We start from the raw sequence: 14,216 nt of genomic DNA, 5'->3' as shown, positions 1-14,216 counted from the left end.
TGTATCCTGATCATTCTCCCCCGACCTAGGACTGTACACTGATCAGGTCTTACAGTGTAGATGCAGCATTCTTTTTATGCAAGTGCCCAAGTGTATGTATTTAGCGACTTTAATGCCCACCACAGTAATAGTTTCAGTTTTTAGCTATACAGCCATTAGCTGATAGCAGCATGAATAGTTTTTCTATATCTCATTCCTGACTTGCTGCCCAGACCATGAGAATCAGCAAGCCTCATTTCTTGGTCTATTTCTGACTACAATACCAGAGGATTGTGTGACAAATGTCCATAGCCCACTTGGGAATGTTAATCATCTTGTGATATTGATAGATATCATCTTTAATTCTTGACATCAAGACGTTGCTCAAAATGGCAAGATACTTAAGGCTGATTGGGACACCATAAGAGATCACATCGGAGATGCTCCATGGAGTTATATCTTTACTCCTCCTGCTGAGCAGTGTACAAATAAGACAACTGAATGGTGCAAAGTAGACATTGAAGCACATATGCTCCGACACAAAAGTTCTAAAGCAAATTCCACTCTCTCCAATGGTTCAATTCAATCTATTCAGCTCCCGTTGTGTAAAGGCAGCATGTATTCTGCAGATTCATTTGCCACTAATGCAAGTAAGAAAAATTTATAGATGCTAAAAATCATCGTGTGAAATAGCTGCAGCCAAGAGAAGGAATACCAAAATGACCAGAAAATATATTGAGTCGCAGTAATTAGGAACTTATGATTTCTGGAAAATTTATAATAAGTAATGGTTAATCAACAATTCCTCTACTAGCCAACAATCATGAGGTCGCTTGCACAGAAACCGAGACGACTGAACTGCTTGCCCAGTAGTTTGCCTCCAACTCCACCTTAGACACTCCAGAAACTACTACCACCCAAGCATTTTTTTTTGTTTTTACTAATCTTAAATTATTTATTCAAACATTTAGTCATATAAAATCTTAATTCAAAATTACAATGGAAACCTAATTATGAGAAACATTAACAGAAAATACCAACTGCTGCAAAAGAAAAAAAGTTACAATGTAAATAAAATTTAAAAACATTTATACATAAGGACTTTTTTTTATAAATTAATTTTAATTTAAATAAAATGTCTTTAAAAAAATATAAACTATAAATTAACACTGCTTTAAAAATAACTTTGCTTTGAGGCAAGCTTGAGAATAGGTGTTTTCTTTTTGTTACCAATTTTCATGTGTAAACAGTTTGACTCCTGTATCTAATTTTTTTTTTCTTTCTCATATGCTGGTGTTATTATAATGCACATATTTATAAGTTTATTTCATAAACTATTCGTTGATGAATTATTAGGTTTTGAAGTGCCCAATACTATTGTAAAAGTGCAAAATGGCTCACAAAATATCTGAAAAAATCAACATAAGTATATAATAACAAATTAAAACCTTTATTTTAACACTTTACTGCAGATCCTCATCCTGATCGATAAAATATTGGTTTGTATTAAAAAGTTGAATTTCTCTGAAAAACATTTCACACGAGTTAAAAGCTTTAAAACATTAAAAGCATGTTAATGTGTAGAAAAGAAATAGAAATTTGAAAATTACTTGAGATTGAGTTAGGCTTATAAAGCATATCAAATACTTGGGGGCAGCACAAATGTTGTATCATGAACAGGACAATGTTGATGTTTAAGTTGGTTTTATAAATTTAAACTCAAGGCTCAGTTACCTGATGGGAAGTACACCAAGTAATTATATATAATTACTTTCTATTGAAATATTAACTCAATCTCCATTCAATTTTTTTTCTTGACTCATTCTCCCAATATTAGCTCAGCCTTGACAGTCGATTTAAATGCTTTTTCTACGGACATCTTTTCATTGCCTCCATTTGTGAATTATTCCACGGATTTCTGCCTTTTGGATTACTTTGGACCATCTTCCAATCACGCGATTCCCTTGGATTTTACTTGTGGAAATGGAAACTTAACCAACTTTTTCGGATTTTCATTTTTGGATTTTACCGTTATTGGACATTTTACCCTCCACCAGACTATCCATTCACGTGAGATCACCTTTTTCTTAACCATATTCTCTCTCCTTCACTATTTGTTACCAAGTAAGATCTATAACTTACTTGTAGTTTCATCAAATACTTTTACAAGCAAAATCTGATCCTGCATTTTGTTAAATCCTACCCTCTGATGAGAGGGAAAGTATTTCTTCGAAACTCCATGGATTAAGAACTATCCACGATAATTATCAAATTTTATATATCTATATTTGATAATCTATATACCCATAAAGTTTAGTCTTTCTTGCTCCAACTTCTATTTAAAAGTTATTAAAACAAACTTTAATAGTCTTGGTTGTGTGAGCGACTACAGAAGATGACCTAATTTGCATATTCCTTTGAAAGACGGGCATTAATTAGGTACTGATTAATTTTTCATGATTCCTTATTAGATGATTGGTTTCATTTTACTATTACACTGAATTCTATATATGTATAGTTTCTACATTCTATATAATTGCATAGAATTTATGAAAACGTTCTAGCACATGGAATATATATATATAAAAGTGACTGTGTATATGTGTGTGTAAAAAGCCTCTATAAAACTCCTATTTTAATATTTGGTCTACAGAGTTGAAATTTCATATATATTTAGTATATTTGGGTCTGTAGCATACTTTCGATTTGTTTTTTAGCCAGTAAAATATAAACTAAGGAGTCAAAATTATATCTAAAAAAAAAACAAAAAAAAACTTGACCATGGCCCAGTGTAAGTCAACGTTTTTTGTTTTTTTTTAAATTTTATGTGCATGCACTAATTAAAAGTTATAGGTTGAGGAATATTTTTTGCAGTTTTATATGTATGGATTTAGGTCATACACTAATGGATAAGGCCGGAGAGCAATATGTTTTTGCTTCGATTCAAGCTGATGATACACAAGTCTTTTTTTTTTTTTAACTTTTTAAATCACTACTATAGGTACAATATAATAATCAATAGAGAATTAACTCTAATAAGTACAAAATCTACATGAATTAAAATATAGTATTTAAATATATTTCAAGACTGGGCAACGTGGGCCAGCCTGCTAGTTATATTAATTATATATTGATAATTATACTATAATTAATGATTTACACACACACATATATATATATATATATGAGCAAACAGTTAATAAAATATGTTAAAAAAACACTTTGAAATGAGTTAAAAACATATTTAATCTGAAAAGGAAACACTAGATAAATGGATAGTCCTTAATCGCGGAGTTTCAAAGAAATACTCTCCTTCTCATCAGAGGGTAGGAATTAGCAAAATGCGGGATCGGATTTTGCATGCAGAAGTATTTGATGAAACAACAAGTAAGTCAAAGATCTTACTTGAAAACGAAATAAGTTAAGCAGAGGGAATATGGTAAAGAAAAAGGTGATTACACATGAATGGATAGTCTGGTGGAAGATAAAAAATCCAGTGACGGTAAAATCCAAATGTAAAACTTCAAGAAAGTTAAAAGAATTTCCATTTGTACAAGTAAAATCCAAAGACATCCCGTAATTGGAAGAAGATGGTCCATAATAATCCAAAGGCAGAAATCCATGGAATAATTCACAAACATGTGTACAAGGAAAAAAAATATTAATAAAAGAAAAATAAGATGTGCTTTTCACTCTACTTCCGAGACATAACTATAAATAAAAAAGATCTAGGAAGAAAAAGGAGAGAGAGAAAAAAAAAAAAAAATAATAATGATAAAGTTAAATATAAAATAAAGGGAAACAAAAGTCAAAACGACCCAGACAGGAAATGTTAAAGGCGCGAAAATATATATATAGGGCAAAATAATATAGGTCAACTGAAATGTACAGGTTATCACTTAAAAAAAATGTCAGCAAGAGTTATTAAACGACACTAAAAGGAAAATAAAAAATAAAAAAGGAAAATAAAAAAATAAATATATAATAAATAAATAGAAAATAAAGAATAAATAAATAAAAAAATAAAATATAAAAAATAAAATATAATATAAAATAAAATAAAATAAGAATAAAGATAAAAAATAAAAATTATTTAAGGGGAGAAGATGGCCGGTATCTTCAATTTCAGGAAAAAAAAATAAATAAATAAAAATAAAAAAATAAAAATAAAAAATAGTAAGTAAATTCATATAGTAAAATTTAAGTAAATATACATACAAGATATGAAAGTGTGGGTAGATTGATATATTAGATAGATAGGAGAGTTTAAAGAATAAAACAGAAAATACAGATAAAAAACCGGCCATGCAAAGAAGAGATAAAGAATTAAAATAAAGGATTATTAAATTATAAAGTATTAAGAAGTATGTCGAAAAACGAAAAAGTTAAAGAAAAAATATTTTATATCTATATAAAAGGTAAAAGTAATAACTATGTAATTTCAAAATTGCCATAATTAAATTTGGACTTATGTTTACAGAAAGAGATCAGTTCATTTTTAGAATTTATTATATTGTTACTTTGAGGGGAAGTAATTATAGTTATAGCTTCGGTTGTACAGAGGCGACATGACTTAGAGCCTGGAGTATAAGACTTAACTTTTTTTATAATAGTCCATTTGATTGAGAAGGGAGTATTGTTTCCCTTTATTTTCTATTTAACTTTATCATTTTTTTTTTCTCTCTCTCTCTCCTTTTTCTTCCTAGATCTTTTTTATTTATAGTTATGTCTCGGAAGTAGAGTAAAAAGCACATCTTATTTTTCTTTTATTAATATTATTTTTTTCCTTGTACACATGTTTGTGAATTATTCCATGGATTTCTGCCTTTGGATTATTATGGACCATCTTCTTCCAATTACAGGATGTCTTTGGATTTTACTTGTACAAATGGAAATTCTTTTAACTTTCTTGAAGTTTTACATTTGGATTTTACCGTCACTGGATTTTTTATCTTCCACCAGACTATCCATTCATGTGTAATCACCTTTTTCTTTACCATATTCCCTCTGCTTAACTTATTTCGTTTTCAAGTAAGATCTTTGACTTACTTGTTGTTTCAAATACTTCTGCATGCAAAATCTGATCCCGCATTTTGCTAATTCCTACTCTCTGATGAGAAGGAGAGTATTTCTTCGAAACTCCGCGGATTAAGGACTATCCATTTATCTAGTGTTTCCTTTTCAGATTAAATATGTTTTTAACTCATTTCAAAGTGTTTTTTTAACATATTTTATTAACTGTTTGCTCATATTATAAGCTCTATTTCCTATTTGGTTTTATCAAGCTTTTATATCTGGCTGAGATAATTTTATAAATATTAATTCTTTAATATTTATAATTTACTTTAATTTTACCATCTTTGATCATCTTGGTAAATTCAATTGTAATTTTCATTTTAGTATATATATATATATATATATATATTATATATATATAGTGTGTGTGTGTGTGTGAGAGGGAACTGTTATAAAGTCATAATCTAAACATGATACAACAAAAACAACCATTTGATATAGGTTACTGAGTACTGATAAAACTGGAACATTTTAAAAATAAATTTTAAAAATGGCCATATTAGCATGTTATATATGTCAAAGTATTTTTTCAACCAACCATAATTATGTCAAACATCTTTTTGCATTGTTTATTACTGAAACATAAATCTGTTGGGCTTATGCCTAACTGTTTGTGTATGTGTGTGTATATACGAGTGAAAATGAATATCACATGAAACCAGCAGCCCAAAATTAAGTGAGAACAACTATTGTTAATGCTTGCCACAGTTATTACATAAACCAATATAATTCACTTGAAATTTAAGAGTAAATCGATTCTAAAGAGATGGTATATAGCGAAAAGGAGGAGGGTGGGAGAAGAAAAAAAAAACAGGGGGTGGGGGCATGTGCAAGGTACAGGAAAAGCAGAAATATTAAGCATTTCCTCAGACCTTCTTTGTTTTAGATTGTCGATACAAACAGGCCAGCACATATTGAGGAGGCCGGTTTTCTTCTAAAACATTTTGGTGTGCTTCCTCAAGTTGGCGCCAATCTCCAGTCACATGACATAGTTCTGCTGCATCCTTCTTACATTTGCGATATACTGATGGAGCCAAGCTGCCCAAATAGTACAATAAAAGGCCAATTCATCAAAACAAATTAACAAACTCTGAAAATAAAAACACTTTTTAATAAATAACATTTTGAAAAGCAAATCCTGTAAGCAGAGTTAGCACAGAAGCAAACGAAAACCAAACAGAAAAAAAATAAAATAATAAAACAAAACAAAATAAACAAAACCCAAAACGGTGCAGTAATTCGTCAGAAGCGATTTTCAACAGACACACACCACAGAATAAGAATAATATATAAGAAACCAGCTTCTTAAATTATTGCACTGTCATGTGTAAAAACAAAACTCAAGAAAACATTTAAGCCCTCCCACATCGATAAAATATTGCTTTATATTAAAAATTTGAATTTCTCTGAAAACATTTTGTGCAAGTTAAAAGCTTTAACATGTTAAAAGCATGTTAATGTGTAGAGAAGAAAAGAAATAGAAATTTGAAAATTACTTGTGACTGTCATTAGTTGGGTTTTTAAAGCATATCAAATATTTATAAGCATTACAGATGTTGTATCATGAATGGGTCAGAGTTAATAATTATTTCAAATAAATTAAAATAACCTTGAACTGAAGGTTCAGCTATTTGATAAAAAGTACACCAAAGTAATAAATATATGTATCTCTCCTACCTTGGTGGGTTGAGCACTCTGGTAAGTGAGATTATTGATTGCCATTAGTGATAATGCATAACTTCTCATACAATAAAGTACTCTCAGTTAGTGAAAAGGATTTATCTAAACGTCTAGATTGTTTTCACAATTTCTGCCGATAACATAAGAGATCTGCCCATTATCAAAACAGTCAGGTTTCAAACTCTGCTTGAAGTACTTACTTGTTTGGCCACACTAAAGAGCTGTGATCCAATAAAACAGTGTCTATAGATGACTATATCAACTTAAATGTAGAGGAAAAATGTTAATGTATTAATTTCAAAAGCATGCAGCAGAAGTAAACTTGATAAACACCTAATTTAATAAACATTTTTTTATTAACTGTTGTAATATATATAGTTTGAATCTCTTTCTGTAAAAAATAACTGACAAATATTCATTACATGCAAATTCACATTGTGAATTTATATATATTTCCTCAAAACCTCTGGCCTTGATGGAAGGGGGACTAAAACTTGTTTCTATTGTTTCAAATGATCTGAAATAACAGCAAGAGAAGACTTGATTCCAAATATTTCTCATATTTTATCTCCCCTCTTTTGGAAATAGGGTACGATCATGAATATCTCTGGTATCAAATAATCCTTATACACAGTGAAATTTACTTTATGTATGAAAACCAAACAGATATAAAATATCTGATAATTTCCCCAAAACCTCTGGCCTAGAGGGAAGGAAGACAATGTTTTTTGATGTTCAACGTCAAAAGATCATAACTCCTTTCATAATAAACTTTATTAATCGAAATAAGAACCATTAGAATCGACACATTTTTGCCAATGAGAAATAAGCTTATTTATTTCATTAGTATAAAAATCTGGAGTTCTGGAAGCAATGAAGTCTTTGAAGGCCGATTCGGCATCATCTCTGCTTTTGAAGCATTTTTCGTGCAGGAAGTTGTCGAGATGCTTGAAAAAAATGATAATCAGTGGGCGAGAGGTCCAGTGAATATGGCGGATGAGAGTCTTGTAACCCAATTTGTTCAGCTTCTGCAGAGTTAGTTGAGCAACATACGGTCGAGCATTGTCATGGAAAATTGGTCCCTTCATATTGACTAATCTTGGGCACATACATTGGAGCTTCTGATGCATTTCATCAATTTGTCAGCAGTACTTCTCCACCGTAATCAAGAAGCTGTAATGGATGAGACCGGCCACAGACCACCAAACAATCACCATAACCTTTTTTGGGTGCAATTTCAGCTTTGGGAAGCGTTGTGGAGCTTCTTCAACATCCAACCACTGTGCTAAACATCACCGGTTGTCATAGAGAATACACTTCTCATCACACGTCATAATCCGCTCGAGAAATGGGTCGTTTTTGTTGCGCAGGAGTATAGGAGACACCTCAAAATGATGTTTTTGATTATCATTCAATTCATGTGGCACCCATTTATTCAACTTTCTTGAGTTCCTTATTTGCTTTAAATGCCGAACAACTGTTGAGTGGTTGACCTCGAGTTCAACAGCAACTTCGTGTGGTCTTGCGAGGAGCGGCTTCAAAGCTTTCAAGTGTCCGTTATCAACCGCAGTCAGCTGGCCATGATAGTCTCCATCATCGAGGCTCTCATCACTATTGGAAAATTTCTTGAACCACCATTGTGCCACACATTCGTTAGTGGTTCCTGGGCCAAATGCATCATTGATATCACAAGCTGTCTCAGCAGGTTTTCGGCCTAGTTTAAAGTCGTACAAGAAAATCATGCGGATTTGAATTTTGTCCATGCTGTCAAAAAGCCTGCAAAAAAAATGAATGAAGGGATTGAGAACGGTAACAAATAACACGATTTGATAGAGCGAAAAATGTGCTTCAAGATGATATATAACATGGCTATATATATTAATGAATTAATTCAAAAATTATATATAAAAGTAACATATGTAAGAAAAAGATATTTCCCCAAAATCTTTGGCCTTAACGGAGAGGAGACTAAAACTTGTTTCTATGATTTCAAATGATCTGAAATAACAGCAAGGGGAGACTTGATTCCAAATATTTTTCATATGTTATATCTCCCCTCTTTTGGAAATATGAATAGCTCCAATATCAAATAATCCTTATACACTGTGAAATTTTCTTTATGTACGAAAACTAAAGGGAGATATAACAGATGAGAAATATTTGGAATCAAGTCTCCCCTTGCTGTTAATACAGATCATTTGAAACCATATCAGCAAGTTTTAGTCTCCCCTCCAGCAAGGCCAGAGGTTTTGGGGATATATATATATATATATATATAATTCACTATGTGGATTTGCATGTAATGAATATGTTGATTATTTTGTACAGAAATATATGTACGGATGTATCTATATTGATAGCCAAATTGAATATTGTTGGTTCTATGGGACGAAACTACAGGAAAATTTGCAAGCTTTTTGAAGATTATAATACTATTTTAGGATTAAAATTTTTATGACAATTGGTAAAAAAGAACCTATATTTTCAAACCAATAAAACATGCCCAAATTTGTCTACATTTGTATACACAGTGTCCTGGAAACTAGCTACTGTTTTCCTGCTTCGGTTGTCTCCCCTGTGGCCTTGCCAGACCACTAATATATACATATCTCTACAGGGTTTTATGGACAAATTTATCTTTAGTGGACCTTTGGCAATTAAATATTTTCGTTTACTAGCCAAATAGAAAAGTTACTAGCCGAACCCATGTGATTTTTGGAATATGACTTCTACATTCCGTCACTAGTACGTACATTATAAAAAAAAAATTTATTTATTTTTTTTTAAATGAGTAATTCTAAATATGCACAGAGTTTTATGCCAAGACTTGAAGATATGTTTGGTACTTATGCACTTTTGTCGCCACTTGGAAAAAAAATCACTTGCATATGCGACTGTTTCAGTCAACATAAAGCTCTGATATATATATATCTCCAAATAGCTTTCGCGACAAGCAGCTAAACACTTTAATGAATAAAATATAATTTTGATAAATGAACGCAAAAGTTGGACCCATTTCTTACTCTAATGGTAAAGTCAAAATACCTTATTTCCATCTTGCACAATAGACACACTATCTTTTTTTAATTATATATATATTGCTCATGTATATACGCAATATCCGTTGTAAGGTTACTTATTTGCATATTCATTTAAGAAAACATTTTGTTAACTTATTTGTTATTGATTTCTTTTTAATTCAATAATTGTTTTTATCTTTATACAGGAAGTAATTTTGTGTTACAATATTTTATTTCCTCAAAAAATGTTCAACATTGTTATTCAAATGCTACACTCTTTCAAAGGACCAACTTAACTTTCAATAAATTGTGATCTATTACTAAATTGCAAATGAAAAGGTAAATCGGTTACTCTTCTTTTCAGTCGCATTTAAAAAATAATTATATATCGAAATTATCAAAATGTTAAGAGTTAACTATATAAACAGCTGAGAAAGATTTTGTGCTTACAAAGTTAAGAATGAAATGTTTATTTTAAATTAATATTTTAAGTATTTCAAGCAGAACAAATTCAATGAGAGTGAGTCAGCAAAGTGAATTAGTATCTTTATGTATAATAGGGTTATTTCCAATAACAAAGTTTAAATATTTTATTGTAAAATTTCAAATGTTTCTACCAGATTAAAAGATGAATGAAAAATTTTACAATTTAAACAGAATAAAAACCCACACTAAAGATGGCTGCATTTATTTATGCAGTGCATAACAAAGTCACATTTGACGAGGTGGCATTTTTTCCTTTAAGAAAGGATTGGGTTGCTGGTAGAGTGAGTTAGGTTTTAAAACTCAAAAGTTGCAGTGAAACTCGTTGTACACAATGTATTTTACTATACAGTGTACATCTGCAACTTTTGACTCGGTTTTTACCAATGAGCAAGCAGACATAATAGCCATAGCATTATGCGAGCAATTGATATTCGTTCAAACAGAAACAAATGCTAAATTATTTTCATCGTATAAAATAAGTTTAAAAGATAAAATCTGGCACAAGAAAAGAATCATTATCTATATTAAATTATTTGAAAGGAAGTAAACAATTTAAAAGTATATCTTTAAAAAAAAGTGGTGGAGTGGGCAAAAGAAACCATAGAAATTATCTAAGTTTAACAAGCTCATTCATAAAAGAAATAAAATTCTGCTATCAACTTGATCTGAACATTCATGAATTCAAATAGCTTTTTAGACTGAAATCTTCAGATACTGAAAATAGAAACTGCTATGTAATCTATTATAAAGTTGTATTCCTGTTTGTTCACAATATATTTTAATATATACAAAAGGTGCACTGTTTGACAAATAGATTTTAATACTGAAAACAGACTCATATTTTCCCTTTAAACTATGAGATTTTATTTTCCTATTTGATTTTCATAAATGAAGATGACTGTTTTAGTTTCGATTCTAGCTAAGTCATTATGTTTCCAAAAATCCCAAATATGCTCAACTTTCAGTAAAATCGTAACAACTTAGGATATTTGGTGTATCTTAAATAGTATGTGATTAAATCCTTTGCCTGGCAACACCGGGTATGGACAGCTAGTAGTAAATAAAAGCCCATAAATATATTGATATCTAGACGGTAATGAGCAAGAATATCAAATATTTTGATTAGACAGTTGAATTACTTGCATTTCATGATCAGATTTTCACTTTTAAAGCATTTTCATATCACAGTAAAGGCAAAAAAATAAAGGCACTTTATTCTCATGTGATAATATCATTGAAAGAGCAAATTATATCCCAAGGTTTCAAGTGTGAGACTGACCAAAACCAAAAATAGGCGTGTCCGCATCTAAAAAGAAAATCAAAACGTTTTGTTATATCTTATTCAATGGCTGCATTTTGATCAATAAAACCTTCCTCAGTCCATACTGTATTCAGTGATAGGAGCCTAATTTATGAATAGTGAAAATAGAAATATTTTTTAATTTCTTAAAAATATGTTTAAAAAAAAAAAAAAAAAAAAATCGTTTTTTTTTTTTATATTTTACAAAACTTAATACTGTGCTCTGATGAGTGCTTCATCAATCGAAACAAGTACAAAGCAACCATTAGAAAAGATATAACAATTGGAATATTTTGTTTTTCTTTTTAATAAACTTTCAAATATTTCGCCCAATCTTAATATCTATATTGAAAATTTAAAAAATAAAAACCGATACCAACAGAACAAAGAAAAATTATTTCCAATGTTAAAAAATAAAAGAAATTGGGCAGAAAAAAGTAGAAAGAAAAAAGAATGCACCATTTTAAGAAATTGTGAATATTAGTGAATGTTTTCAGAGAAAATAAAATATGAAAACCTTATTATGTCCGAAGGAGTAAGGTGTTAGTTTTAAAAAGATTACGCATGATGCCTGCCAAACATAATTAGGTGCTAAACTGTAGACTGTTAATAAATCTACAGGAATGGACAGTTAGCATGAAAGCTCACCTGTTTGCCAGATTCTTTGCCATTTTTCTTCATGTGGTTGTAGAGGCATGGAAGAATTAAGGGGGCATTGTCAGGACCCCTGGGGTTATACCAGTCCTTGTCGGCATGGCACAAAGTCACAGCATCCTTATGACAGTATTTGTAAATCTGGCCATCTAATCTGCAACCCAATATTTGTACAATAGCTCATACCCTTCCCGGACAGGTAATTAAAAGAACTTAAGCACAATAAACAAATAAAGTTTTTTAAATAAATAAAAAAACATTTCTCTATTTTATCACAAAAACATGAAAAACAAATAAAGTTCATATGTGCTAATGGTATAGTGTATAAAAGCAGACACAAAATAGAATTATTTAAATAGCAAGTTTTCATATAGGTGTATTAATAATGGACGCACACAATCACATGTAACAAGTTCAAATATTTTTTGTTGTGAAAATAGAGTGCTAGATATTTTATAGAAAATATAGCAATAGTGCTGCTAATAAATAAAGATGCAAAGTAGTGCATATTCTGAATTAGTTTAAATTTTAACAGTCTTATTTCAAGTTTTGTCCACTTAAAAAAAAATATGCATAGAAACTATTTGCAAGATGTCGTTGACATCTCTATTAAGTTGAACCATCTATTTCACTGGATGCAAGATTAAAATACCAAATCTATACAAAATAAAACAATAGCTTTCTAATATACTGATAAAGTATATATGCCCATGATCAGCTAATTTGCATATTGTTTTACAAAATTACATTTTATTAATTCACTATTTGTTCCATTATGATTGCTTTCACTATATTACAAGTTTTTTTTATTAATGTATATTGTAAATAGGACTTTAGGAGAAACTTTTGGGTGAAGAATCTTTCAATTTAATTTACTTCTAGAGGTTGCGATTCAGTTCTTCACTGTAAATTACCCCCCCCCCTGCATATGCACACACAAGCAAACAATTCAATGAATATCCTCCTCCCCAAATACATTTTTACAAATATTTTTATATTGGAATAAAGGCTTAACATTTTAAGGGGGAAAAAAAAATCTTTCCGATCAATTTATGTTTGAGGGTTGAAATTTTTGGTTTCCTCAATTTTCCCAGGCAACGCCAAGACATGGGTCCCTCTATAATATAAATAATAGATGTTATATTCAAACAGACCCCCATTTGTTTAATAAGGATCACCGTTAGTTTTGCTCTACAAGTTTTTCATGTTTAAATGAGTAAAGCTTTCATTGGTCAACTTAAATATGATATGCATAGTCACTAATACAGTACAATTTTTTTTTTTCATACAAAAATCTGTCAAAAATTCATAAATGTATTAAAATAGTTTTTTTGAACCAATCAAAGAGATGAGATTTGTTCCAGCTACACAAGCAAAATAACTGTTCAGAAAAGGTGCAAAAGATCATCTAGAACTAATACCAAACTATATACAGCAAGTTTTCCAGTGAGACAGTCAAAATACCACATTCAGTTTGTCAGTATGTTTACCAACTTACACCTACTTCAGACTGCACATCATAAATTCATTGGTACATTATGTGTGAGAGAAATCAATGGCTACTGCCTGTTTATTCTACTGACACAAGCAGCAGCTAACACTACTGACATCCATACACATTATTATTATTAGTAGTCAGTCCACAAAAGAAAAAAAAAAGAAAAAAGAAAGCGCGTAACACACACACACACACACAGATGGATTCAGTTCATACTTTTTCAGCAAAACACAACTGATATTTGTTCCCATGTAAATAAAGCTTATTATTTAAAGCTATGCTTGATTATTCAATGAACACAGTATCCACTGCACCATACATCAAACAAAAGCCCTGGTTGTTTGAATATATAAAAAAACTTGTAGGACACTTGCAGCTTTTGTCATTGTCAACAATGTGCATATGTGTGTATGTATATATGAGGGTCATGACACATGACGGTTGTTCCAAAAGTATGGCCTATTTTTTAAACTAATAAAATTAAAATGTTGAAGAGCTATGAATATTGGAGCAGTACCATTAA

At 30.5% G+C, this 14,216-nt stretch overlaps 1 protein-coding gene across 2 annotated transcripts in view; it reads right to left on the bottom strand.

Annotated features, from left to right (window-relative positions):
* Nucleotides 1–14,216, bottom strand: part of LOC145277765 (Golgi apparatus protein 1-like) — a 173,553-nt gene that overhangs the window by 36,542 nt on the left and 122,795 nt on the right. Inside the window, exon 10 of one of the 2 annotated variants that reach the window (XM_080129516.1) lies at nt 12,190–12,349. In XM_080129516.1, the coding sequence (XP_079985642.1) occupies nt 12,190–12,349 (160 nt within the window). Of the gene's footprint in view, nt 1–5,927; nt 6,094–12,189; nt 12,350–14,216 lie in introns of both variants that reach the window. The other variant, XM_080129507.1, reaches the window with a different exon arrangement.

This window comes from Euprymna scolopes, chromosome 1, assembly GCF_053919585.1.
Source record: "Euprymna scolopes isolate OS-2025 chromosome 1, ASM5391958v1, whole genome shotgun sequence".
Classification (NCBI taxonomy): Eukaryota; Metazoa; Mollusca; class Cephalopoda; order Sepiida; family Sepiolidae; genus Euprymna; species Euprymna scolopes.
Note: the sequence above shows the minus strand (reverse complement) of the source record. Positions and strands in the feature narration are given on the sequence as shown.